The 24193-nt window shown below is 39.4% G+C and overlaps 1 protein-coding gene across 1 annotated transcript in view; it reads right to left on the bottom strand.

Annotated features, from left to right (window-relative positions):
* The window catches only part of col7a1 (collagen, type VII, alpha 1), an 89169-nt gene that overhangs the window by 41574 nt on the left and 23402 nt on the right, over nucleotides 1-24193 (bottom strand). The window contains exons 26-61 of the mRNA XM_062998143.1: nucleotides 23545-23671; nucleotides 22972-23115; nucleotides 21664-21839; nucleotides 18414-18521; nucleotides 17821-17892; nucleotides 16409-16444; nucleotides 16261-16314; nucleotides 15930-15995; nucleotides 15714-15827; nucleotides 14537-14563; nucleotides 14374-14418; nucleotides 13981-14052; nucleotides 13571-13630; nucleotides 13126-13161; nucleotides 12995-13039; nucleotides 12023-12058; nucleotides 11875-11919; nucleotides 11754-11789; nucleotides 11635-11658; nucleotides 11412-11444; nucleotides 7879-7950; nucleotides 7724-7783; nucleotides 6765-6800; nucleotides 6552-6632; nucleotides 4795-4830; nucleotides 4623-4667; nucleotides 4418-4489; nucleotides 3780-3824; nucleotides 3650-3685; nucleotides 3472-3513; nucleotides 2920-3000; nucleotides 2803-2838; nucleotides 2636-2671; nucleotides 2231-2311; nucleotides 835-870; nucleotides 618-689 (exon numbers count right to left, since the gene is read on the bottom strand). Coding sequence (XP_062854213.1) covers nucleotides 618-689; nucleotides 835-870; nucleotides 2231-2311; nucleotides 2636-2671; nucleotides 2803-2838; nucleotides 2920-3000; nucleotides 3472-3513; nucleotides 3650-3685; nucleotides 3780-3824; nucleotides 4418-4489; nucleotides 4623-4667; nucleotides 4795-4830; nucleotides 6552-6632; nucleotides 6765-6800; nucleotides 7724-7783; nucleotides 7879-7950; nucleotides 11412-11444; nucleotides 11635-11658; nucleotides 11754-11789; nucleotides 11875-11919; nucleotides 12023-12058; nucleotides 12995-13039; nucleotides 13126-13161; nucleotides 13571-13630; nucleotides 13981-14052; nucleotides 14374-14418; nucleotides 14537-14563; nucleotides 15714-15827; nucleotides 15930-15995; nucleotides 16261-16314; nucleotides 16409-16444; nucleotides 17821-17892; nucleotides 18414-18521; nucleotides 21664-21839; nucleotides 22972-23115; nucleotides 23545-23671 — 2223 coding nt within the window. The remainder of the gene's footprint in view (nucleotides 1-617; nucleotides 690-834; nucleotides 871-2230; nucleotides 2312-2635; nucleotides 2672-2802; nucleotides 2839-2919; nucleotides 3001-3471; nucleotides 3514-3649; nucleotides 3686-3779; nucleotides 3825-4417; nucleotides 4490-4622; nucleotides 4668-4794; nucleotides 4831-6551; nucleotides 6633-6764; nucleotides 6801-7723; nucleotides 7784-7878; nucleotides 7951-11411; nucleotides 11445-11634; nucleotides 11659-11753; nucleotides 11790-11874; nucleotides 11920-12022; nucleotides 12059-12994; nucleotides 13040-13125; nucleotides 13162-13570; nucleotides 13631-13980; nucleotides 14053-14373; nucleotides 14419-14536; nucleotides 14564-15713; nucleotides 15828-15929; nucleotides 15996-16260; nucleotides 16315-16408; nucleotides 16445-17820; nucleotides 17893-18413; nucleotides 18522-21663; nucleotides 21840-22971; nucleotides 23116-23544; nucleotides 23672-24193) is intronic.

Raw genomic sequence — 24193 nt, 5'->3', positions numbered from 1 at the left:
CATCAATAAATAATAATTTTCAACAAAACCACATGTGCCACAATTATTGGTACCCCTGATTCTTTTCCTATAAGATCTTACAAGGCTGGAGAATACAGAGAAGGGAATTAAACCATTCCTTTCCACAGAATCTCTCCAGGTCATCCAGGGTACTAGGTCCTCTCTTCTGCACTGCCTTTTTTTTTTTTGGTCAGGACATATGTTTTGGATTATTGTCTACCTGGAAGATGCAATGCCAACCCATTTTAGTTTCTTTTAAAAACTAAAATGCCCTAGTATTTCATAAAGTCCATGATACTATGAACCATAACAATGTTCCCAAACCATTTGAATGATAAAAAGCCCCACAATATCACAGACCCTCCACCATACTTTGCAGTAGGCATCAGGTTCTTTACAGTGTAGTCATTCTTCTATTTATGCCAAACCACTCTCCACACTGAACATAGGGGCAAAAACTGGGTTAATTGGAACAATGTAATCACTGTAATTATTGCTGTAAGCTCAAATATGTACATATGGGTTGTATTTTTCTCATTTCTTCACTGTGAGATTAAGCTTTTTCACCATTTGTAAAAATCCATCTGCTAGGTACAAATGCTGGTGACATTTCTTACAGGTGTGCCAGCAGCTCCTGGGGGCCCAATTGGTCCTGGGGGCCCCTGTGGTCCTCTCAGTCCTGCTAAGCCCTGAAAAATACAAAAAAACCTTTTTACAAAATGTTTCATTAGAATCAATAATAGGAAATTACTCAGCAGTCCCCCTCTAGTGGATGAAAATTAAATAAAAATAATAATAATGAATAAAAAAGACTGCATGAAAGTGCATACTTACATCTCGGCCAGGTTCTCCAGTTTTACCAGGATCACCCTGTAAAACAGTCAATGCACAGCCTGTTAAGTAGCAACATTGTTTTGTAATCATGTGTGCTGACATTTAAGGTACAATGGCAAGCTATTGCAAATATTACATATTTGACCATATATATACACACACACATACTGTATATATATATATATATTAACAAATACAAATGTAAGCAAGTTTAATCCTTCATGACTGCCTATTCAAATTGTGTAGATAAACAGGTGAACAAATTCTGCCCACCATCATAGCTGCAATAATATTGTAGCGTCGCCACTGGGGCCGGCACGGGCTTTACCCAGAAAGCCTTGCGGCAGTGGTGTCTAAGCTCACCGTAGCCGTGTATCCCGTTGTTGGGAGTGGGGTGGCTGCGGTGAGGGTTGGATAGGCAGCTTATATGTTTGTCTGTTGTATGAATGTCTGTGTGTATGAATGAGAGTCTGTCCCTAAACCACTGAGTGAACTGCCAAAGGCAGCTCATTTGCGGCCCTGATGCTATTCCTCCTGCTCGCCGGCGCCACATTGGTGTCAGAAGTGGGATCGTGGTGTTTGGGTGGCTCTGATGGTTTGGTGGGCCAATATGCCTGATCTGTCCGATTGCGCTAGCCCAGGTGTTGCTGCGGGGGCATGTGTTACTGGTGGCTGGGAGGACGGTGTTCGTCTCCTTGTGCCCTGCCCACTGATCGGGTCAGTGCGGTGTTCCAGTAGGCCAGGTGCAGCAGTGGGTAGAACGGCGGCTCGGCAGTGTAATGGGGTGCGGTCCGGACATGGAGCCACCCAGTGGACGCTGGTGAGTGGGTCACCGGGACAGTTGACCATTAGGGAGGGGGCAGTGTAGCGTCGCCACTGGAGGCCGGCACGGGCTTTACCCAGAAAGCCTTGCGGCAGTGGTGTCTAAGCTCACCGTAGCCGTGTATCCTGTTGTTGGGAGTGGGGTGGCTGCGGTGAGGGTTGGATAGGCAGCTTATATGTTTGTCTGTTGTATGAATGTATGTGTGTATGAATGAGTGTCTGTCCCTAAACCACTGATTGAACTGCCAAAGGCAGCTCATTTGCGGCCCTGATGCTATCCCTCCTACTCGCCGGCGCCACAATATCTGGCTTGAGAGCTGCGTGGACGTGACTGTATTAGGTGCCCAACCAGCTAAGCCATTGAGCTTAGTGTAAAGCACGGATAAAAATAAGGAGGGTTGCATCAGAAAGGGCATCCAATGTAAAGACTGCCAAATAAGGTATAAAAGCCAGAATGATTGCCTGTGGTGACCTCTAAATACAGAAGCAGCCAAAAGAAAAAAGTGTGTGTATGTGTGTGTGTGTGTGTGTAAATCAACAAACAATTGATCTGTAGTTAAAAAAGAGTCCTGACCCGTAAACCTGAAGATCCAGGTGGGCCGGGCTTTCCATCCTGACCAGGCCGCCCATCCACTCCTGCAGCTCCTCTCTCTCCCTGACACACACACACACACACACACACACACACACACACAGTCAATAACAGCTAACACAAATGGTTTGAATGAATAATTGTGTGGATACTAATGACAGTGATTCACAATACATTGGAAAACCAGTAAAGGTATTAAAGGAACACAAGCCAGATGTATTAGTCTGCTGTAATAGATTCAAAGATTGCTTATTGGTCGCACAAGACCAAACTACTGCTAAAACAACACACTAAACTGTGCAGTTCTGTAGACTGTACAGACCAATCCCACAGTGCACTTGGACTCTACCACAAGAACTCATGCCTATAGTTAGTTTAAGAACCTACCTTCTCTCCTGGGCTGCCTCGCTCCCCTGGATCGCCCTACACAGATGTCACAGATGAGTAAAACTCATGCATCAACACGGGTTACATATAAACTAGATCATTTCTTTAGCCACTGAAAGCGAAGAATCAGAAAAAATAAAAGTCAAGCCATGGAAAAGAGTTCTTACTCTGCCTCCTACTGGTCCACGCTGACCATCAGCTCCCTAAAGTTGAACAAAAAATAATTCACAAACAAGTCCAGACTTTATACATATGTAGGTAGGTGAGCTCAATGCAATCTTTACCCGTGTTCCTGGGGAACCTTGTGGTCCTGCATCCCCTTGCTGACCTTTGCTACCATTTGCCCCAGGAGTACCTGACTCTCCCTGGTTGACATACAGACAAAAGATTAAATACTAATCATATCAGCAGTAGTATTAACAGAAGTAGTGCAGCTTCTAGTTGAAGCATTTAACCATATTTAACCCTTTAATGGTCTCACCAAGAAAATGTTTAGAAAATTATGCCAACAACAAACACTTCTTATGTTTTACTAGTGCACACAGTATTTTTTAAATTTGCCTCTATCAAACCGACAAAGCAATTTTTCATGAATGATTTTTTAGCTGCTAGCTTTAAGTTGACACATAGGTTATATTAAAACCCAGAGTGTCATCTACCAATATTTTTGAGTTTAACACATGTCAACCGAGTAGATATGGCCCAAACAAGATTATTTAAATACAGCTTATTAAGTATTTAGACACAAAGTAAGCTCAACCAAAGGGTTGAGGAGACCATTAAAGTGTTAAGAATTAAAGTGATGTATGGATTTTAATAAAAACTTTGTTCTGTACTTTTTCTCCTCTTTCTCCCTTTAAAAGAGACTGCATATCTCCCTAAAATACAAGCAAAACAAGATTAATATGGCTAGCAAGGAATCAAAGCAAGCAATATTTGGGTATTAGTACTGATTATTGTATTATTATTATAGTAATAATAATAATAATTATTATTATGTAAATGTGCACTTACGGCATCTCCAGGAGGGCCAGGGGGACCCTGTATTCCCTATAGTAAAAACATAATAAAGAATACTGTTTGTTGTCTGTGTCAGTGGGTGTTTTGTGTGGTAAGATGTAAGAGCATATATAAGATTTCAGACCTGATCTCCCTTCTGCCCTCTTGGTCCTAGAGGTCCTGGAGTGCCCTACACCAAACACAATATTGTTTACAGCCAACATGCATAACTGAACCATAACAATATTTTAACTGTGATTTAACATTTTTGAATAGAGCTGTCATGTGCAATATTTTTTCATGATATTCACTACCTACCTGTGTACCTATACTACCTCCTAATGCTCATGAAAATAACAAATGACACAGGAACATCTATACATCAATATTGTTTTTTAAACCTGGCTGGAAATGTCCTTCTGCAATCTCTGATAGCAGGTCAGCAAGCAAACTGCTAATAAAGAATGCTAGCTCGCATTGCGTTTGTCGTTAAAATTTACATTTACAGCATTAAGCAGACGCTCTTATTCAAAGCGACTTACAGAATTTATGTGCTTACTAAATAGGTGGGTCTTAAATCGCCTTTAAAAGATGGCTAGAGATAGGGGAAGTTCATTCCACCACCCGGGTGCTAGTACAGAGAATAGTCTTGATGCCTGTCTTCCAACAGTTCTGAGTGTTCAGCTGGTATCAGCAAATCATTACACATTACATTCTGAATTAACGTTACTAAGACTAGCATTAACGTTATTTGTCTGATACTTTAACACAAGTGTCTCTTACACTTCGTCCTGGCTCGCCAGAATCCCCTGGGTTTCCTTTATCGCCTGGTTGACCCGGCTGCCCTGCAATACCCTGAAACATCAAGGCACAATGATAAAACATTCCAGTTAAGTTAGTCAGCTCAGAGTTTCTCAATAAACACAACACCCAATAATTATGCTTAAATAAGAAATGTCTTATGTGTTTATGTTTACAACCTACTCACCCTCAGTCCTCTTTCTCCTGGTTTACCAGGTGACCCATCTTCCCCCTGAGAGCACATGGAACAATAGAAAATAATAGCATAGGAAATCTAATAGCATATAAATCACTGTCTGTATTTGTATATTAGATACAATAGCCACTATAAGACAAAGAAGAGTAAAAGTGAAACTCACAGGAAGCCCGTCATCTCCTTTGTCACCTTTTACACCCTAAATGAAAAACAAAAATATTTGTACATTTACAGCATTTAGCAGAAGCTCTTATGAAAAGCGTCGTACAATTGTGACCATATACAAGTTCAAGTAATAGAGGATTAAGTACCAGTGGCAATGTGGGAGTACTGGGGATTAAGCGAGCAACCTTCCTATTACTAATGTAGTGTCTTAGCTACTGCCCTAAATAGTAATAAATGTAATATAATTAGGTACATTCGGTATACCGTCTTTGATTCCTCATACAGTATGGATTTTTCATATACCGCCATACCGTAGCACAGTTAATACTACAGCTGTAGTCTTCAGTAGGCAGCAAATCATATAATATTACTCAATAAACAGTCGAGAAAGAAGCTTTCAGAGCAATAATTAAAACAGTGGATTCCAGGTATGTCTTAAGGGGGGAAACTTCAGGTCAGTTGCTATATCAATGTTATAAGCGAACTGGAAGAGGAGATATTTAAAGTCATCCACTTTTCTACATCAGACCTGTGGTCAAGTTGAACAGTGGAGTTTGCAAACATTGTTTTATTTGTTAAAGGGAGAGCTAAGGGTAATCATACAATACTTAAACATTAAATAAACAATAAACATTGTATTTATTAAAACAGTTTTACATGTACTGATTCCATCATAAACTGTGTGGGGTTAGGCAAAGCTTAGAGTCCTCAAAACCTTCATTATATACATGGTGAAATTGAAACTTTTAATATTGTATGTACTTATGACAGTAAAATCAGCCACAGAAATATAAAAAGTCCCAGTCATACAAAAAATAAAATAAAAAAACCCACCATGATATACCGTGAAACCGTCAGAATCTTAAAAAAATAATGTGATACAGATTTTTGGTCATACCACCCAGCCCTAAATATAATGTACCTGTAGATGTAAAGTAATCAATGGTCATTTCATTTCATTTTTATTAATCGTTTTTTCCTGATCAGAGTTGTAGCAGGCCCTGATCCACCAAAAGAAACTGAAGCAAAGCAGGAATACATTGGACGCCACCCAAAGAGATAGCTAATCATGTCTGTGTAGACATCTGGACAGCCGATAGCACAACTGAGATTTGAAACCAGATTTCAGCAGAGGTGGACTAGTGTAACAGACCACTGCACCACCCAAGAGTCCTATGAATGGTAAAAAGTAATAAAACTTAAATGCATTGCACATGTCAAGAGTTATTAACTCCATCTCACAGTACCTGTAGACGAGTAAATGTAGAAGAGTGTTAATGGAGTGTTAGTAAGAAGTGGGCGTGAAAAAGTTCGTTTTTACTATAACTACAAAGTTCGTTTCAACTAATCTGAGAAGGCTTCTCACAAGACTTTAAAGCATGTCTGTGGAAATTTGTGCCCATTTAGTTAAAAGAAGCATCTAAATTTCTTTAAAAAATTAAATTATTACATCTGTTAGCAAATGTTGTGGCTAAAACACATGAATTCAATCATTAGAACAGGTGTCCCAATACTTTTGTCCATATAGTGTACAGTAAAACAACCATGGTAAATAATGACTAGCAACAACAATGCTGGTTCTTTTTTTGTTAATAAGGTAAATAAAACTTTAATAAAAATTATATGACGTTTACCCATAAATCCTACATTCTGAACCTCTAAAAGAACTTAAAGCTTAAGCTGTTGCCTTGGCCTGAGATTACCTGAGATCATATAGCTGAACAGAGTTGATTAGGTGGAAAAATATTCTCTTACATCTTTTCCTCTGGGGCCGACCGGTCCTGCAGGACCAGAACTGCCTGGTTCTCCTCTCTCTCCTGGTTCACCTTGGTTGCCCTACAAAATCCCACAGAGAAAAAAAAAGCTTGGTTAAAAAAAACCTTTAAAACTTTGTTAAAATGTCCAGTAATATTGTGGTATTAGAGTACAGGTTTGGTATAACTGTTTTAAAATAAGGACGCTGCATACCTTGATGCCAGCTCTGCCAGCTAATCCAGGAGCACCCTGATAAAGCACATAAACAAATAAAGTAGAAATTACTATTTTCAAATTAAATTTGCTGTGTAATTTATCTGTGTAACTTCAAAAACTACCAGTGAAGTTTTGCTCACTTTATTGCAGTTGTGAATTTACATTTAAATAGATATAACTGCCATTTTTATTTATGAATTCACACTTCATTACCCATAATGACAAAGTAAAAACAGTGTTTTCAAAAACCTAGTGGAGCTTGGTATTGGTGGAGCTTGAACAAGCAACTTTCTGATTACTAGGCCAGTATCTTAACTGCTGATCTCCCACTGTGAATAACAGCTGCAAGTCTTTTAGAATGCATATATACAAGCTTTGGGCAGTTCATCCCATTCTTCATGGCAGCTTTTTCTAACCTCTGTCAGATTCGATGCATGCTTCTGAACTGCCATGTTCAGGTCTCTCCACAAATTTTATAATGGGGTTTAACTTGGCGCTTAGGCTGGGCCACTCAAAGGCTTTCAGAGACTTGCACCAAAGCCACTTCTTTGTTTTGGGTTTTTATTTGACTGTTTGGCTCAGACAGACTCACTGAAGACTGGCCTGGCACTCAACAGACACTATTGGCTGTGTCTGAGAAAAGGACGGGTGGCTGGGCTATCCTCTCTCTACCGCTGCTGCAGCATCTACTGTCTGCTTGAGGTGCCTGCATGTGTGGTGTAGGAATATTAAAAAAAGCATGGTCCTCTGTGGGTGCCGACGCTCTCCAGTCAGGCAATTTGGCACAATCGTTCTATTCTACATCTTTGCCATGTTATTATACCACACTGCAAGATTTGAAAACACAAATGTTAACAATGTTACAAAGTTATATTTCTTAAAATTTTGCAATTACATTCAGGAACAACAACCAAACCAGCATATCAGTGCTTTTAATTGCCTGTGGGCATACTAACCCGATCACCCGGTTCTCCTTTAAGTCCAGGTTGGCCAGATGTACCAATTCCAGGAAGACCCTAAAAACAGAGGCAAACAAATAGTTAGTGTTTTAAAAGACTATTGTGCTCCCTACTCCCTAGGATCTACTAGTATACAAAATAACAAAATGTACCCTATCTCCTTTTTCTCCTGATGCTCCTTTTTCACCTTGAGATCCGTCGGGACCTGGAGGTCCTCTCTGGCCCTAAAAGAATATATATATCTCAATATTTTATATATTTATATGTATATATATATATATATATACGTATATATATATATATATATATAGTATATATATATATATATATATATATATATATATATATATATATATATATATATATATATATATATATATTGTCACACTGCTAGCCTTGGTGTGCTTATATGTGCCACGCCCCTCTTCTCCGTGAGCACACTCACTCCTGCCAGGCCTCACTCCTGATTGGTCCCCCTGAGCAATCAGCCCCAGCTGTTCCTAATCAGGGACCAGTTTAAAAAGGAGAGCTGAGGAACAGGCTGGCGGGGGTTGTTTTGGTTTAGGGTGGTTATTTTCCAGTGTCCCTAGCCTGTGTTTAGCCAATGTCCCTAGCCTGTGTTTAGCCAATGTCCCTAGCCTGTGTTTAGCCAATGTCCCTAGCTTATGTTTAGTTTGTGTTCCTAGCCTGTGTTTAGCCAGTGTTCCTAGCCTGTGTTTAGTTTGTGTTCCTAGCCTGTGTTTAGCCAGTGTTCCTAGCCTGCGTTTAGCCAGTGTTCCTAGCTTATGTTTAGTTTGTGTTCCTAGCCTGTGTTTAGCCAGTGTTCCTAGCCTGTGTTTAGCCAGTGTTCCTAGCCTGTGTTTAGCCAGTGTTCCTAGCCTGTGTTTAGCCAATGTCCCTAGCTTATGTTTAGTTTGTGTTCCTAGCCTGTGTTTAGCCAGTGTTCCTAGCTTATGTTTAGTTTGTGTTCCTAGCCTGTGTTTAGCCAGTGTTCCTAGCCTGTGTTTAGCCAGTGTTCCTAGCCTGTGTTTAGCCGATGTTCCTAGCTTATGTTTAGCCTATGTTCCTAACCTATGTTTAGTCTGTATCCCTAGTTTATATTCCCAGTCCGTGTTCCCAGTCTGTGTTCCCAGTCCGTGTACCTAGTTCATGTTCCATACTCTTGTCATTCCCTTGTTTAGTTCATTAATAAATATCTTGCCCTACATCTCTGCGTGTGTGTCCGCCCCCTTTGTCTTGTCTTTGTTTAGTCCTTAGCCCCACCGTGACATATATATTAGGGCTGTCAAACGATTAAAATTTTTAATCACGATTAATCTCAGAATTTCATATAGTTAATCGCGATTAATCGCATTAAAAAAAATCTGTGTAAATGTTATAGAAAACAAGGATTTTTAAGTGAAATGTTACAATTAAAATGGTGTTTTTCATTTTATGCTAAATGTTAAAAACTGCTGGGACAAGAGAAAACTGTAAGGGAGTTTTATTCACTCACATACTAGGCAGTAATACTATCCAATGGTTTGATGGACGTTTCTACACGAAGTGAGTGTGTTTTGACCCTTTGGGGCTTCCATAGCTCATGAACTAACGTGCTTGACTCAGCTGTCCGGTATTCTTTACCATAACAGAATAAGTTAATAAAGTGTTCTGCTCCCAACAACTTGTGAATATAGCGTGTATTTATTTCTTTATTATGCAAGTGCAGATGCTACGACGCTCTTTTACATTTTGTTAACAAACCGCAAATGAAAAACGGTGACATGTCCGACATTAAAACATTTGTTCTACCAGTCAAGTCTCAACATGAACTAGAATTTGCGTTAATGGCACTATTTATCTTAATCGCGTTAAATTGAGATTGCGTTAATGCGTTATTATCGCGTTAACTTCGACAGCCCTAATATATATATATATATATATACAGTGTATCACGAAAGTGAGTACACCCCTCACATTTCTGCAAATATTTCATTATATCTTTTCATGGGACAACACTATAGACATGAAACTTGGATATAACTTAGAGTAGTCAGTGTACAGCTTGTATAACAGTGTAGATTTACTGTCTTCTGAAAATAACTCAACACACAGCCATTAATGTCTAAATAGCTGGCAACATAAGTGAGTACACCCCACAGTGAACATGTCCAAATTGTGCCCAAATGTGTCGTTGTCCCTCCCTGGTGTCATGTGTCAAGGTCCCAGGTGTAAATGGGGAGCAGGGCTGTTAAATTTGGTGTTTTGGGTACAATTCTCTCATACTGGCCACTGGATATTCAACATGGCACCTCATGGCAAAGAACTCTCTGAGGATGTGAGAAATAGAATTGTTGCTCTCCACAAAGATGGCCTGGGCTATAAGAAGATTGCTAACACCCTGAAACTGAGCTACAGCATGGTGGCCAAGGTCATACAGCGGTTTTCCAGGACAGGTTCCACTCGGAACAGGCTTCGCCAGGGTCGACCAAAGAAGTTGAGTCCACGTGTTCGGCGTCATATCCAGAGGTTGGCTTTAAAAAATAGACACATGAGTGCTGCCAGCATTGCTGCAGAGGTTGAAGACGTGGGAGGTCAGCCTGTCAGTGCTCAGACCATACACCTCACACTGCATCAACTTGGTCTGCATGGTCGTCATCCCAGAAGGAAGCTGACGCACAAGAAAGCCAGCAAACAGTTTGCTGAAGACAAGCAGTCCAAGAACATGGATTACTGGAATGCCCTGTGGTCTGACGAGACCAAGATAAACTTGTTTGGCTCAGATGGTGTCCAGCATGTGTGGCGGCGCCCTGGTGAGAAGTACCGAGACATCTGTATCTTGCCTACAGTCAAGCATGGTGGTGGTAGCATCATGGTCTTGGGCTGCATGAGTGTTGCTGGCACTGGGGAGCTGCAGTTCATTGAGGGAAACATGAATTCCAACATGTACTGTGACATTCTGAAACAGAGCATGATCCCCTCCCTTCGAAAACTGGGCCTCATGGCAGTTTTCCAACAGGATAACGACCCCAAACACAACCTCCAAGATGACAACTGCCTTGCTGAGGAAGCTGAAGGTAAAGGTGATGGACTAAACCCAATTGAGCACCTGTGGCGCATCCTCAAGTGGAAGGTGGAGGAGTTTAAGGTGTCTAACATCCACCAGCTCCATGATGTCATCATGGAGGAGTGGAAGAGGATTCCAGTAGCAACCTGTGCAGCTCTGGTGAATTCCATGCCCAGGAGGGTTAAGGCAGTGATAATAATGGTGGTCACACAAAATATTGACACTTTAGGCACAATTTGGACATGTTCACTGTGGGGTGTACTCACTTATGTTGCCAGCTATTTAGACATTAAGGGCTGTGTGTTGAGTTATTTTCAGAAGACAGTAAATCTACACTGCTATACAAGTTGTACACTGACTACTCTAAGTTATATCCAAGTTTCATGTCTATAGTGTTGTCCCATGAAAAGATATAATTAAATATTTGCAGAAATGTGAGCGGTGTACTCACTTTTGTGATACACTGTATATATATATATATATATACATACACATACTGTATATATACACATATACATATATATATATTGATCTACCATATTTTTTACAATATGGACACATTTTCCTACACACTTAATGAACTGGAAAATGCTTTAAATAAACTGAATAATAAACAAGCATGACAAAAGTTTATCTCACCTGCTCCCCTTTTCTTCCAACTGATTCTGGGCCCTGGAAGCAAACCGGCACACAATAAATACACAGTAGTACATTAATTGTATTTAATTGTTTGATTGTAATCCAGAGTCATTTCTATGGCTTAAAATAAACATCCTTTTAAGGCACTGTACTGTAACTGAAGTGATAAATCACAGATGTGAGAGACACTACAGCTGTGTCTTGCAGATAATCTTCAACTTACACCGCCTGGTTCTCCTTTAGCTCCCTATTAACAAAAACACAATGAACATGAATGTAACAAACTGCAAAAACAAACTGCCAGCATCCTCAGTTCTTTTGTTGAGTACTTAAGCTCCTTACCTTCTCGCCTGGAGTACCATTTGTGCCAGGAAAGCTCTAAAACCCGTGTAAACAATTTAACAAACAGGCAAAGACACACATACATCTTCATTAATAAATCACATTTAAACTGAATACTTACTCTGATTCCTGGGGGTCCAGTTGGTCCTTGTTTACCTGCCTCGCCCTTACACACACAAACACAAATAAAGAAAATATGCACATGTATAGAAACAAGTATAGCGCATACCATGAAACAACAAGAAAGAGTTTAATTAAGTGATACACACCTTTTCTCCTATTGGACCGGCTGGTCCTCTCTCACTCTAAAAAATACACACACAGCAATTATTAATATCAAGAACACATATACAGAAGTTAGAGAAAAGGACTCAGTCACTTATTATTTGGTTCCAAATTGAAACACTGAGCACAAGGTAGGAATCCATCGCAGTGCTTCAGCCATCCCCCTACCCAGACACAGCCAATCATGTCTGTGCAGACGCCTGGCTGGCCAACAGCACCACTTAGATTTAAGCCAGGATCTCAGCAATGGTGGGCTAGCATAATAGACTGCCACACCACCGAGCGGCAAAAAAACTGAGATTAACAAACCACAAAAGAACACAGCAAACCCAAAAGACAAATCTGCATATTAGTAATCATAATCCCAATCATACATTACAAGGAAAATAATTGAATTTATATGCAATAGAAATGAAAAATGATGTCACCAACCGTGCATACAACAATAATCTTTCCTTTAATTCAGTTTTTTGTATTATAACTTCATACGCAGACATAACCAATCATGTTAGTTCATAGACGCTCAACCAGTAGCACTGCTGGGGATATGAATTTTAGATCCCAACTTTACATTTACATTTTCAGCATTTAGCAGACGCTTTTATCCAAAGCAACTTACAAAATGAGCTGAACACGATGAGCAATTGAGGGCTAAGGGCCTTGCTCAGGGACCCAACAGTAGCAACTACCCACTTAGCCACTGTGCCGCCACATTAATTTAAGTGTGTGTGCAACTTAAAGCTTGTTTTTATGCTGTATGTTATTTTCATATTTATCTATAACCAAACTCATTTTTTTACTATATATAACTTTGGACCATGTTTATAGTTGTTTATTTGTTTTCTTTCTGATTGTTGACCCTATTGCGTCTTTATAATCTACTAGTATGAATGGCCCTGTCAATACAACACACTTTGTAACTCTCAGTAGAAACCACTGTAAAAAGTTCCACTTACTCTGTCACCCTGTAGTCCAGGCTCGCCAGCCTGCCCCCGGTCACCCTAGAGAAGGTCATTTAGGCAAGTTATTGCTTGTATTTCCAAACATTTTAGTTTTTTAAACTAAATATTAATCTTTGGATAATAACCTTGCTTCCAGTTTCACCGGGTGGACCCCTCGGACCCTAGGACACAAAATAGATAATAACAGATCAACCAGTATTTTTAATGGCTTTAATATAGATATGAGAATGTGTTTGTGTGGGGGGAAAATGTGGCTTAATGTTTTTATTTCATTCTATTCTCATTAACTGCTTTTACCTGGTCAGGGTAATGGCAGGTCTGGTTCCACTATGAAACAACCTAGACAGAGAGCTGCCAGACCTAGCCAATCACGTCTGTGTAGACACCTGGTTGGACGATAGCGTTGAAATTCTATTCCAAATTTCAGCAGTGGTGGGCTAGCGTAATAGACTGTTAACATTAGGTAAAATGTATGTAAGCGCTTGTTTAGCACAATGCTGTAAAGTAAGAAGAGAATGTCTGTATGTATGTAAAGATGATCGTGCATGATGTGCATTTATGCTTACACACCCGATCACCCGGATCTCCTTGGCTCCCAGGGAGCCCTGGACTGCCCTTTATGCTCTCCCCCTGAAATAAATAAATAAATAAATAAACAGTCAAAATACATATTAGAAATACAAAACTTGTTTCATTTAGTGGCAACTGAACACCACTTTGTTATCTGGGTTTAGTGGATACCCAGATAATGCTAGCTGTCTGAATAATAAGTGTTAACAGTCTGGTGAAGAAGAAATCATGTCCTGGGCTGTCACTGAGAACTCATCATCTAGAGAACTGTGTTTTCATTTTGTACATCGGTGATAAATAATGTGATCAATAAACAAATCAATAAGTGTATGCACCAAAAGAGCCACAAAACATAAAAACAGGCAGCACTGCATCAAAAACCTTAAACATATAAACATACACATACTTACCAGTTCTCCCTTGGAACCTTTTGATCCAGACGGTCCTTGAAAGCCCTGAGGCCCTGACGGTCCCGTATTTCCCTACACAAACATAAACAACACCTTAGATTACTAAAAGTCAAGTTTCCTCTTGATTTATTAACTCATTCCTAGTCACACTACATGAGATAAAGTAAAAATATATTTCATAAAAGCTGATCTTAAAGCTAAACAATATAAAACCACTACTAATGAAATAAAACTACAGCATGGCAGAAAATGTAGTGGCACATTTGGTTTGGTATAGTCTGTTTAGCCTTCAAGTTTAGTATGTTGAGGCATGTATAACAGCACTTAACATGCACAAACAAGCACATTAATGCTTTAAATTAATCTTAAAATAAATATGAAAATAATACTTACTGGTTCACCCCTATCACCCTTTACTGCTACCCCATTCCCCACACCCTGTAAATCAGTAAGAGAAGAAGATAGCAAGGACAAGCGACATACTTGAGCTCAGGAGACAACAGAAAAAAAATGTTAGTGTAATTTTGTCGCATTTAATTAAAGCATCATTACTTACTGGTTCTCCCCGGCTTCCTTTCTCACCCTGAAAAAGTGTGACATTACACATTACACATTAATATTGGTAAATGTCAAACTAATTAAGCAATAGTTTTTGTTATAACCCTTCAGCTCAGTGCCTCCAATGACAAATACACATATCATATTGCTTGTACATTATACCATTTATAATGACATATATACCATTAAGTGCAGTAATCCTTGATTATGAAATTAATCTGCTATTATTTGTATATAAAACACTGTTTAATTCCATAGCAAACAATGGCTTCCTCATCACATAAAAGGTCTATAAAATAAAGCAACCACCTGATGCTAATGCAGAGAAAGTGACATGTTAATGGTTATTTAGTCATTTAAAGTTCTAAATAAAATAGGTAGGTATGATTTTATATCTTACATTTTTAAAATCATGTCATATTTACTTTTAAGAAATAAGTGGATAGTATTGCACCATAATAAGCACGCTTCAAGAGACCTTAGTTGTACAATGACAGTGTATTATTAGCCCGTCCGATGTTTTTTGAGGACTGTTAAGTGTTAAGTGTTTGATTGCAAGAAATTATACAGTTCAAAACCATAAAATCATATACTGTTCAAAACATAATTAAAAGACTAAGTAAATCTGGAGATCTATATGTAAACGGTAAGGTGTATATCCCTCACACAACACTGCATTAAACAATGACCCACTTTAGCTGGCCTCATATGGGCTTACTAATGATCTGAAAAACCCATATGGTTTAATCCTGGTCAGAGTTGTAATGGGTTCAGTTTTCCCAGATTCCTCAGTGGTCACAATGCAGTAACACACACCTGACAAGACACCAATCTATCACAGGGTGTCGGTCACCTACCCCATCAGACATAGCCAATCACATCTGGATGTAGTCAACCAACCAAACAACAGCACTGTTGGGGATTTAAACCCTGGATCCCAGCAGTAGTGGGTTAGCATTAATTACTGCTGCACCATCCAAGCACCCTTAGACAGACTTAATGAAAATCATTTAAAACCTCCTCTGTATGTTATTTCAGATAAGTAAAAAACCTACACATGCTGCGACCGTAAAGATTAATGCAAACCTTCTCTCCTACTCTTACTCTCTCTCACACACCCACACATACACACACACACATACATATAACACACATGTAAACCATGAAAAGCTCACCTTTACTGACAGCCCAGGGTTGCCCTGTATCCCAGGGCGACCATCTTGTCCTGTTAGCCCTGGTACTCCTGGTTCTCCCTTTGGCCCATTCAAACCTGGTCGTCCCGAAGACCCCTTCAAACAGAGAAATATGCCATTAAAACAATCCAAATTAGGCTCTAATGTCATGGTCGACTCTTCACTGTAAAATTCATGTTACTCATGTGTTCTTCTTACTGGTAGACCGGGAACTCCTGGCTCTCCTTTGCGTCCTGGCAAGCCAAAATCAGTTCCTGAATCACCCTGTTAAACAAAGACATTTCTCTTTATTATGAACACAGAAACAGATCCCCCACCCTAGTCTGCACCAAGCTAACAGCATGCCATTATAAGCCAAGTCTGTCTTTCAAAGGTCATGCAGGTGATGTTTTAAAATCACCTACAGTACTTAATCATAGATTGCTTGTTGATTATTCACTTTTACATGAATGCACAAAAGCAAATCACTTTGAACGAAGCATCAAACACCTACAGTGTTGCAACATCACAATCTGATGAAGTATCTTACCCTGTCACCTTTTTGCCCTTTTGATCCAGGAGACCCGGTGCCACCAGGTTCTCCCTAAAAATAAAGAGTGTTTTTATTATTTTTTAATGTTAATTTAATTTAACGTTAATTTATGTCTGTAGGAGTTCTTGTGCGGACATAAACTCACAGGGTCCCCTCTGACTCCAGGTATCCCCTGCAAGCCCTGTAGAAAAATTAGAACATGAACATATACTTTATTTGTCATATATACATATACAGATGTACAGTACAATGAAATTCTTTCTTCGCATATCCCAGCTGGTTTGGAAGCTGGGTCAGAGCGCAGGGTCAGCCATTGTACGGCGCCCCTGGAGCAGACAGGGTTAAGGGCCTTGCTCAAGGACCCAACAGTGGTTGCATAGCAGAGCCTGGATTTAAACCGCCAATCTTCCGGTTGATAGCCCAAAGCTCTACCCACTAGGCTACCACTGTCCCTTAGCACACTAATGGACAAACCATGGACAAACCATAGTTGACAGAAGCAAAATCAAGTATACAATTATAGAAGAAAATAAGCGGAGTTAGATTGGCATTACTCATTTCGACAGGGCAGAAAAGCCAGACTAGACTAAGCGTAGCATGTCCTCTACATTCTGTAACAAGCCCACCAGCCATAAAGATCAGCGGCTTGTTCTTCTGCCTTTCTTAACTTATTCCAGGTAGAAGTGTTAACTGTTTATCTCAGTTTTTCTCACAGATTTGCCAGCTCCTCTTCTGGCAACCTGCTTTTCTCTGTAAACCGTGATGCCAGGCTCGGTCTGGTCTATTTTCTGCAGGTGTATGAGGCAAGCACACTTTTATAGTGGGCAGTGGGAGCTCAGCTGGTTTAGTACTGCCAGTTTGCCACTGTTGGGTCCTTGAGCAAGGCCCTTAACCATCAATTGCTTGGATTGTATTCTGATCATTTCAGACTGTATCTGGATAAAAGCTTTTGGCTAAATGCTATTAGTGTAAATGTATATTTCTGGCAACCTTTTTCAGTTGGCACAAGGGAACCACCCTGGATAAAGTGGTACATAACTTTCTTGTTATCTTTCTTTGTTGCAGGCTGCAAATGTTTTGTGTATTTTATTTGTTAAATTTGTTTCTGTTATTTTGTCCCCTGTTTTTACTTTCCCATTACCCTTTTGCTTGTGGCTTTTTACCCAGAGCATTGTTCTTAGTTAGAGTTCGGGCGAATTGGGTTCATTTTCAGTTCTTGCGGGTGCGTAGCAGTGTCTGCCTAACAGCAGGAAGGGTCTGGGTTTGATTACATGAGCGGGCAGACTTGACCCTTTCTGTTGGGGTTCTCCGTGTGGTGGCATGGGTGCTCTGTTTTTTCCCCACAAAGTCTAAAGACATGCAGCCAGGTCAATTGGAGCTACTAAAAATTGCCCTAAGTGTGTGTGCCCTGTGATGCACCTGTCTGTAGGGTTTCCTGCCCTTTGCCCAATGATTTGGACCCACAACAAAAGTGACCAGGATAATGCGGTGGTAAAACATACAATGAATGAATAACTGATATAAAGGAATTTATAGTTTCTTTAAAAGTGTACTTACAGGAGGGCCTGCAGCACCAGAAGTACCTGCACGCCCAGGGATTCCTGGACTCCCATCCAGCCCTGGAAATCCCTGAAAGCACAAAAGCATAAAGATATTATTAAAGACAGCAGTGCGCACATGTTAGCATGTGTCCTTTGTGGCAAAGTAAAAAGGCCTTTATGTCATGAGAAAATACATTTAAATGGATTAAGAACGTCAGTATGTTAATAAATAATAAATACATGTGGGCTGATAAAGTTGGGATTTAGTATTCACAAATACTGTACATTTTTAACTGTAAGTATGAGTCAAGGCGCTATCAATATCAATGTACACTTAGTGATGGTCCCAAACACAGATAAACAAGAGGGTTGCGTGAGGAAGGGCATCTGATGTAAGAACTGTGCCAAATCAAATATGCAGTCAAATGATCTGCTATGGCAACCCCGAATAGGAGCAGCCAGAAGGAATCCAGTATGAGTCATTGATGCATTTTTATCTATGACTTTATGCACTTATATATTTTATCTATTATTATATTTGCTTAATTACTCCTGAATGTAGTATAAAATACTTAGAACAGTGTCTACCTCTGAACGTGTTTCACCTACCCTTTCTCCTTTTTCTCCTCTTTGTGGTGGGTCCACACTGGATCCTGGAAGACCAGGTGGCCCTGCAGGTCCTCTAGGGCCATCACGACCAGGTGTACCATTTCGACCCTTACATGAACACATGAATTTATTCATTAAGATGATTCTGATTAAAACATAAAACAGACAAGAAGTCGATCTGTTACCAGACAGGAACCAGTAAATGAGTACAATTACTATGATTAACTCACAGGTTCTCCATTCCTTGCAGGCGATCCATCACTGCCTCTCTCACCCTAAACAAAGAATAAATAACACGATTTGTAAATATTGCTTTTCATGTACTAATCCAAAAAAGGTTTTTAAGAGCTTACACAAATTAAGGCAATGTTTGTAGAACTTAAATGGTGAAGATAGTTTAAAAGAAAAGAATTATAAATTGTAGCACAAATATGCTGACTGCTTTCAACTCAAAATGTTTAATCCAATTATTTAACATAGTTATGCTAAACAATGGTCAGGTTAAACAGACTTGTGCATAAGTGTTTCTCATTGGTGTTAACTATACACTCAATGTACATTAAAACAGTTTTCTTAATGTACAATAACATGACAATACATAAACAATGTTTTTTTTACCTTCTGTCCTGGTTCCCCTTTCACACCCTTAAAAAGAAAGAAGAAAACATATATGATCATTACACACACACACACACACATATATACAGTATATACATATATATATATATATATATATATATATATATTTATTTATATATATATATATTTATATATATATATATACAGTATATACGTATATACATATACAGTGTATCACAAAAGTGAGTACACCCCTCACATTTCTGCAGATATTTAAGTATATCTTTTCATGGGACAACACTGACAAAATGACACTTTGACACAATGAAAAGTAGTCTGTGTGCAGCTTATATAACAGTGTAAATTTATTCTTCCCTCAAAATAACTCAATATACAGCCATTAATGTCTAAACCACCGGCAACAAAAGTGAGTACACCCCTAAGAGACTACACCCTCCAAAATTTTCCCTCCAAAATGTCATGTGATTTGTTAGTGTTACTAGGTCTCAGGTGTGCATAGGGAGCAGGTGTGTTCAATTTAGTAGTACAGCTCTCACACTCTCTCATACTGGTCACTGAAAGTTCCAACATGGCACCTCATGGCAAAGAACTCTCTGAGGATCTTAAAAGACGAATTGTTGCGCTACATGAAGATTGCCAACACCCTGAAACTGAGCTGCAGCACAGTGGCCAAGATCATCCAGCGTTTTAAAAGAGCAGGGTCCACTCAGAACAGACCTCACGTTGGTCGTCCAAAGAAGCTGAGTGCACGTGCTCAGCGTCACATCCAACTGCTGTCTTTGAAAGATAGGCGCAGGAGTGCTGTCAGCATTGCTGCAGAGATTGAAAAGGTGGGGGGTCAGCCTGTCAGTGCTCAGACCATACGCCGCACACTACATCAAATTGGTCTGCATGGCTGTCACCCCAGAAGGAAGCCTCTTCTGAAGTCTCTACACAAGAAAGCCCGCAAACAGTTTGCTGAAGACATGTCAACAAAGGACATGGATTACTGGAACCATGTCCTATGGTCTGATGAGACCAAGATTAATTTGTTTGGTTCAGATGGTCTCAAGCATGTGTGGCGGCAATTAGGTGAGGAGTACAAAGATAAGTGTGTCATGCCTACAGTCAAGCATGGTGGTGGGAATGCCATGGTCTGGGGCTGCATGAGTGCAGCAGGTGTTGGGGAGTTACATTTTATTGCGGGACACATGAACTCCAATATGTACTGTGAAATACTGAAGCAGAGCATGATCCCCTCCCTCCAGAAACTGGGTCGCAGGGCAGTGTTCCAGCATGATAATGACCCCAAACACACCTCTAAGACGACCACTGCTTTATTGAAGAGGCTGAGGGTAAAGGTGATGGACTGGCCAAGCATGTCTCCAGACCTAAACCCAATAGAACATCTTTGGGGCATCCTCAAGCGGAAGGTGGAGGAGCGCAAAGTCTCGAATATCCGCCAGCTCCGTGATGTCGTCATGGAGGAGTGGAAAAGCAATCCAGTGGCAACCTGTGAAGCTCTGGTAAACTCCATGCCCAGGAGAGTTAAGGCAGTTCTGGGAAATAATGGTGGCCACACAAAATATTGACACTTCAGGAACTTTCACTAAGGGGTGTACTCACTTTTGTTGCCGGTGGTTTAGACATTAATGGCTGTATATTGAGTTATTTTGAGGGAAGAATAAATTTACACTGTTATATAAGCTGCACACAGACTACTTTTCATTGTGTCAAAGTGTCATTTTGTCAGTGTTGTCCCATGAAAAGATATACTTAAATATCTGCAGAAATGTGAGGGGTGTACTCACTTTTGTGATACACGGTATATATACAGTATATATACAGTATATATATATATATATATATATATATATATATATATATATATATATATATACAGTATATATATATATATAGATGATAAAATAGTGATGTGTGTGTAGTGATGTACCTGTGGGCACTGTACTCTACACTGGTCTGGACCCTACAACATACATACACAATGCAGACTGAATGTTCATAGTTTTAAATAAGCATTTCAAATGTAGGAAATGTAACATTATTACAGTAATATAGTATTTCCTGCATTACATCTGTGAGTGTGTGTGCATGCGTTTTGTGTGTGTGTGTGTGTGTGTGTGTGTGTGTGTGTGTGTGTGTGTGTGAAAGAGAATTTTATGCCTAGTAGACACTACTTCAAAAACTATAAAGGTCATTTAAACAGTTTATCGATTCATGTTTTCAAATTGTGTGCTAAATTATTACTCCAACAGAGCTTAAGTTTTGTAACTGGTACACACTTAATAGTGTGCAATTAAAAACATAAGGCCTCAACCTGCCAGTTGCAGCAGCACCACTTTCGGCTTATTAACACAAATGTTTTACAGTAAATTATATCACATACACTAGATGTCTAGACTGTTCACCTATGTATTTATAGCACAGTCTTGATTATGTTTTAGTGCTTTAATGCATTTGATGTGCACTAGTTAGCTATGCTGTTAGTGATTAAATCAGGTAGTGCACACTAGCCCATACTGAACTGGTGTCTATTTACAAGTAACTCGGTAGGATAAACAATACAAGTTTTTAAAGTTCTCTATTGTACACCAGACGTGTGACATGTTAAATGACATGGGTGTTCTGACAGTAACGAAGAGTGACTGACCAATGCACCATTTCCTCTAGCAATGCCACAAAGCAGTTCTGCCAGTTCAGAGTGTTGTCTGAAGAGATCAGCTGCATCACGAACAGTTAGCAGATTCTGAGTGCTGCCATCTGTAACTGCCCTGCGCAGCTCCTCTTGATCTGCACGTCCAAGCCCAACAGCCAACACGGTCACACCTGCGGTTGTGCAAGAGATTAACTGAAGGGTACACCACAGACTCAGTAAGCCTTGCAGTGTTAAGATCAATGTAGATCACAGTGTAAAATGTTTTTTTTACCCTGACTTCTTATAAACTGCAGGTACTCTTTTCTGGGCTCCCCATATCAGGTTCTGGGCCAAGTATAATCTGCATTAACCAAGTGGCACTACATTACACTCACTAGTTCCTGCTTTTTCAACAAGCCTAGTACAAGATGATAGTGTTAATGCTGGTCTATGTAACGTTAATTCGAAATGTAATATTTAGAGATTTGATGATACTGGCTGACACACTCGCCAGCATGTGAATAAGGGGATTACAGGCACTTTTTAGAATAATACCAGATAATAAATAAAGGCCAATTATCAACAGAACTGACATGCTGGGCAGGGCAAGTCATAAGAGGCTTTGTGACACTTGCATTTCACATAGACTGACTATAAATAAATATTATGTCTGCATATGTACAATGCACCTGTATAGTTTACAGCTAATATGATCTGGACATGATTGTGTTTATTTGCTATTATTTTAGTGCAAAGTTGTTAATATGGATAAAAACATGGGGTCTGAAATGTTCTGCCATAATGGTATCTTCAAACACCCAAAACTAATTTTACAGCACTACATGTGAAGACCAAACACCTACTTCAAGCCCTCACAGTTCTGTCCTATTTCATTAAAAAAATACATTTTCTGTTTTATTTTAACTTTTATTTTAGTGAATTTTGTTGATTCTAGGATTTAACTATAGGCATGGTTACTAATGGCCAATTGTACTGTACAATTCAGTAAGCTTCATAATTAATTCTAGGTATATAGAGCTCTCAGGACAACTGTAACCCTGGCACAGTAGCGATATGATATGATTCATGGTATATAAAATAATGAATTAATTGTAGTCCAACCGCTGTATAATTTAGCTAATCCTCTACAGTATACCATGAATATATCTATCAAAATCATGTGCTAAATGCATGACCTTAATGTTATTGTTATTTCTGCAATATAGCACTTTGCCTTTAAAAATCCACAGAATAAAGATTCGTCAAAGTAGTTTTGCCCTTAATGAATGTTTGTGTAGTGTACCACACACACGTGGAACTTACCGGAATTCCTGACTGCAGCAGCAGCACGGATAAGATCATCAGATGATTTCTCATCAGTGATGATGACAACCACACCTGGCACACCAGCCCTTCGACCTGCACTTGCACTTAGCAGATACTGCTGAGTAAACGTCATAGCCTGACCTAACACAGCACACAAACAAGCAAGTATTTAGACACTGTGTTTAAGACAAAACCTGAGTACATGAAAGTAATTGGATAATAATTGGATATGACTAGATTAGATAAACAAGAATAAATGAAAAAATGGACAATAACAAATAAAGTAAAAGGAATAAAAAACACTATAACAGTGCTCAATCATTCCAGAAGTGGTCAGCCTCCAAGAGTGCACTGACGAGTCAAAAATGAACTTGGGTCCGGTTACATTTGGCAGAAAGTGAACACAGCATTTTACAAAAAAATGCTAAAAATGTTATTAATAGTGTAAGGATGCTTTGCGGTTTCATAGTCAGCCAAATTCTACCGTAGGTTGTATTTTAAAATAAAAATAGAAATAAAAATAAACCTTAAGGGTCACTTTTTCAGGACCATTAAAATACACATACAGACCTATATTATTTCCTGGTCTCCCAGTAAAAGGGGTAGACAGAATCTCCCTTAGTAAGGGTTCTCTGCTGCTATGCCGACTCAGACGAAAACGCACTTCAGGTTCTGCACCATAGACCACCATTCCCACCTGGAGTTTGAGAGCATCACATAGCAATACAACAATTATTTAAAAGTTAAAAGATCATGTCCGTCACTGACCCAGCCATCCATCTGTTTAACTGCCCCCTTCCCCCCCCCCCAGGTTAACATGTTAAAAGATTCTGTATTATGTATATTATGTATATAATATAATATTATGTATTTTGCTAACAAATGAATAGTCCTCTTTGTTGATTGAGTAAATGCTAAAAGTAATACATGATATAAATGTGTCACCAATCACACAATCAAAAAACATTTTTAAAACAAAGAATCCATCCTTGTAGGACTCTCCATGCCACTAGTAGCACAGCATCATGGTTTTTACATGTATATTTGTGGTGTTTAGCAAATACTTTTATTCAAAGCAACCTACAATTATGACTGAATACAATTTGAGTAATTGAGGGTCAAGGGCCTTACTCAGGGGACCCTTAACCAGGTTTTATATTTACACATCATAATCCAAAATAAGAAATAATCCAGTTTTTAGGGGCTTAAGAGGGCTGGA

This window comes from Trichomycterus rosablanca, chromosome 6, assembly GCF_030014385.1.
Source record: "Trichomycterus rosablanca isolate fTriRos1 chromosome 6, fTriRos1.hap1, whole genome shotgun sequence".
Lineage (NCBI taxonomy): Eukaryota > Metazoa > Chordata > Actinopteri > Siluriformes > Trichomycteridae > Trichomycterus > Trichomycterus rosablanca.
This window is presented reverse-complemented; position numbering and strand designations above follow the sequence as displayed.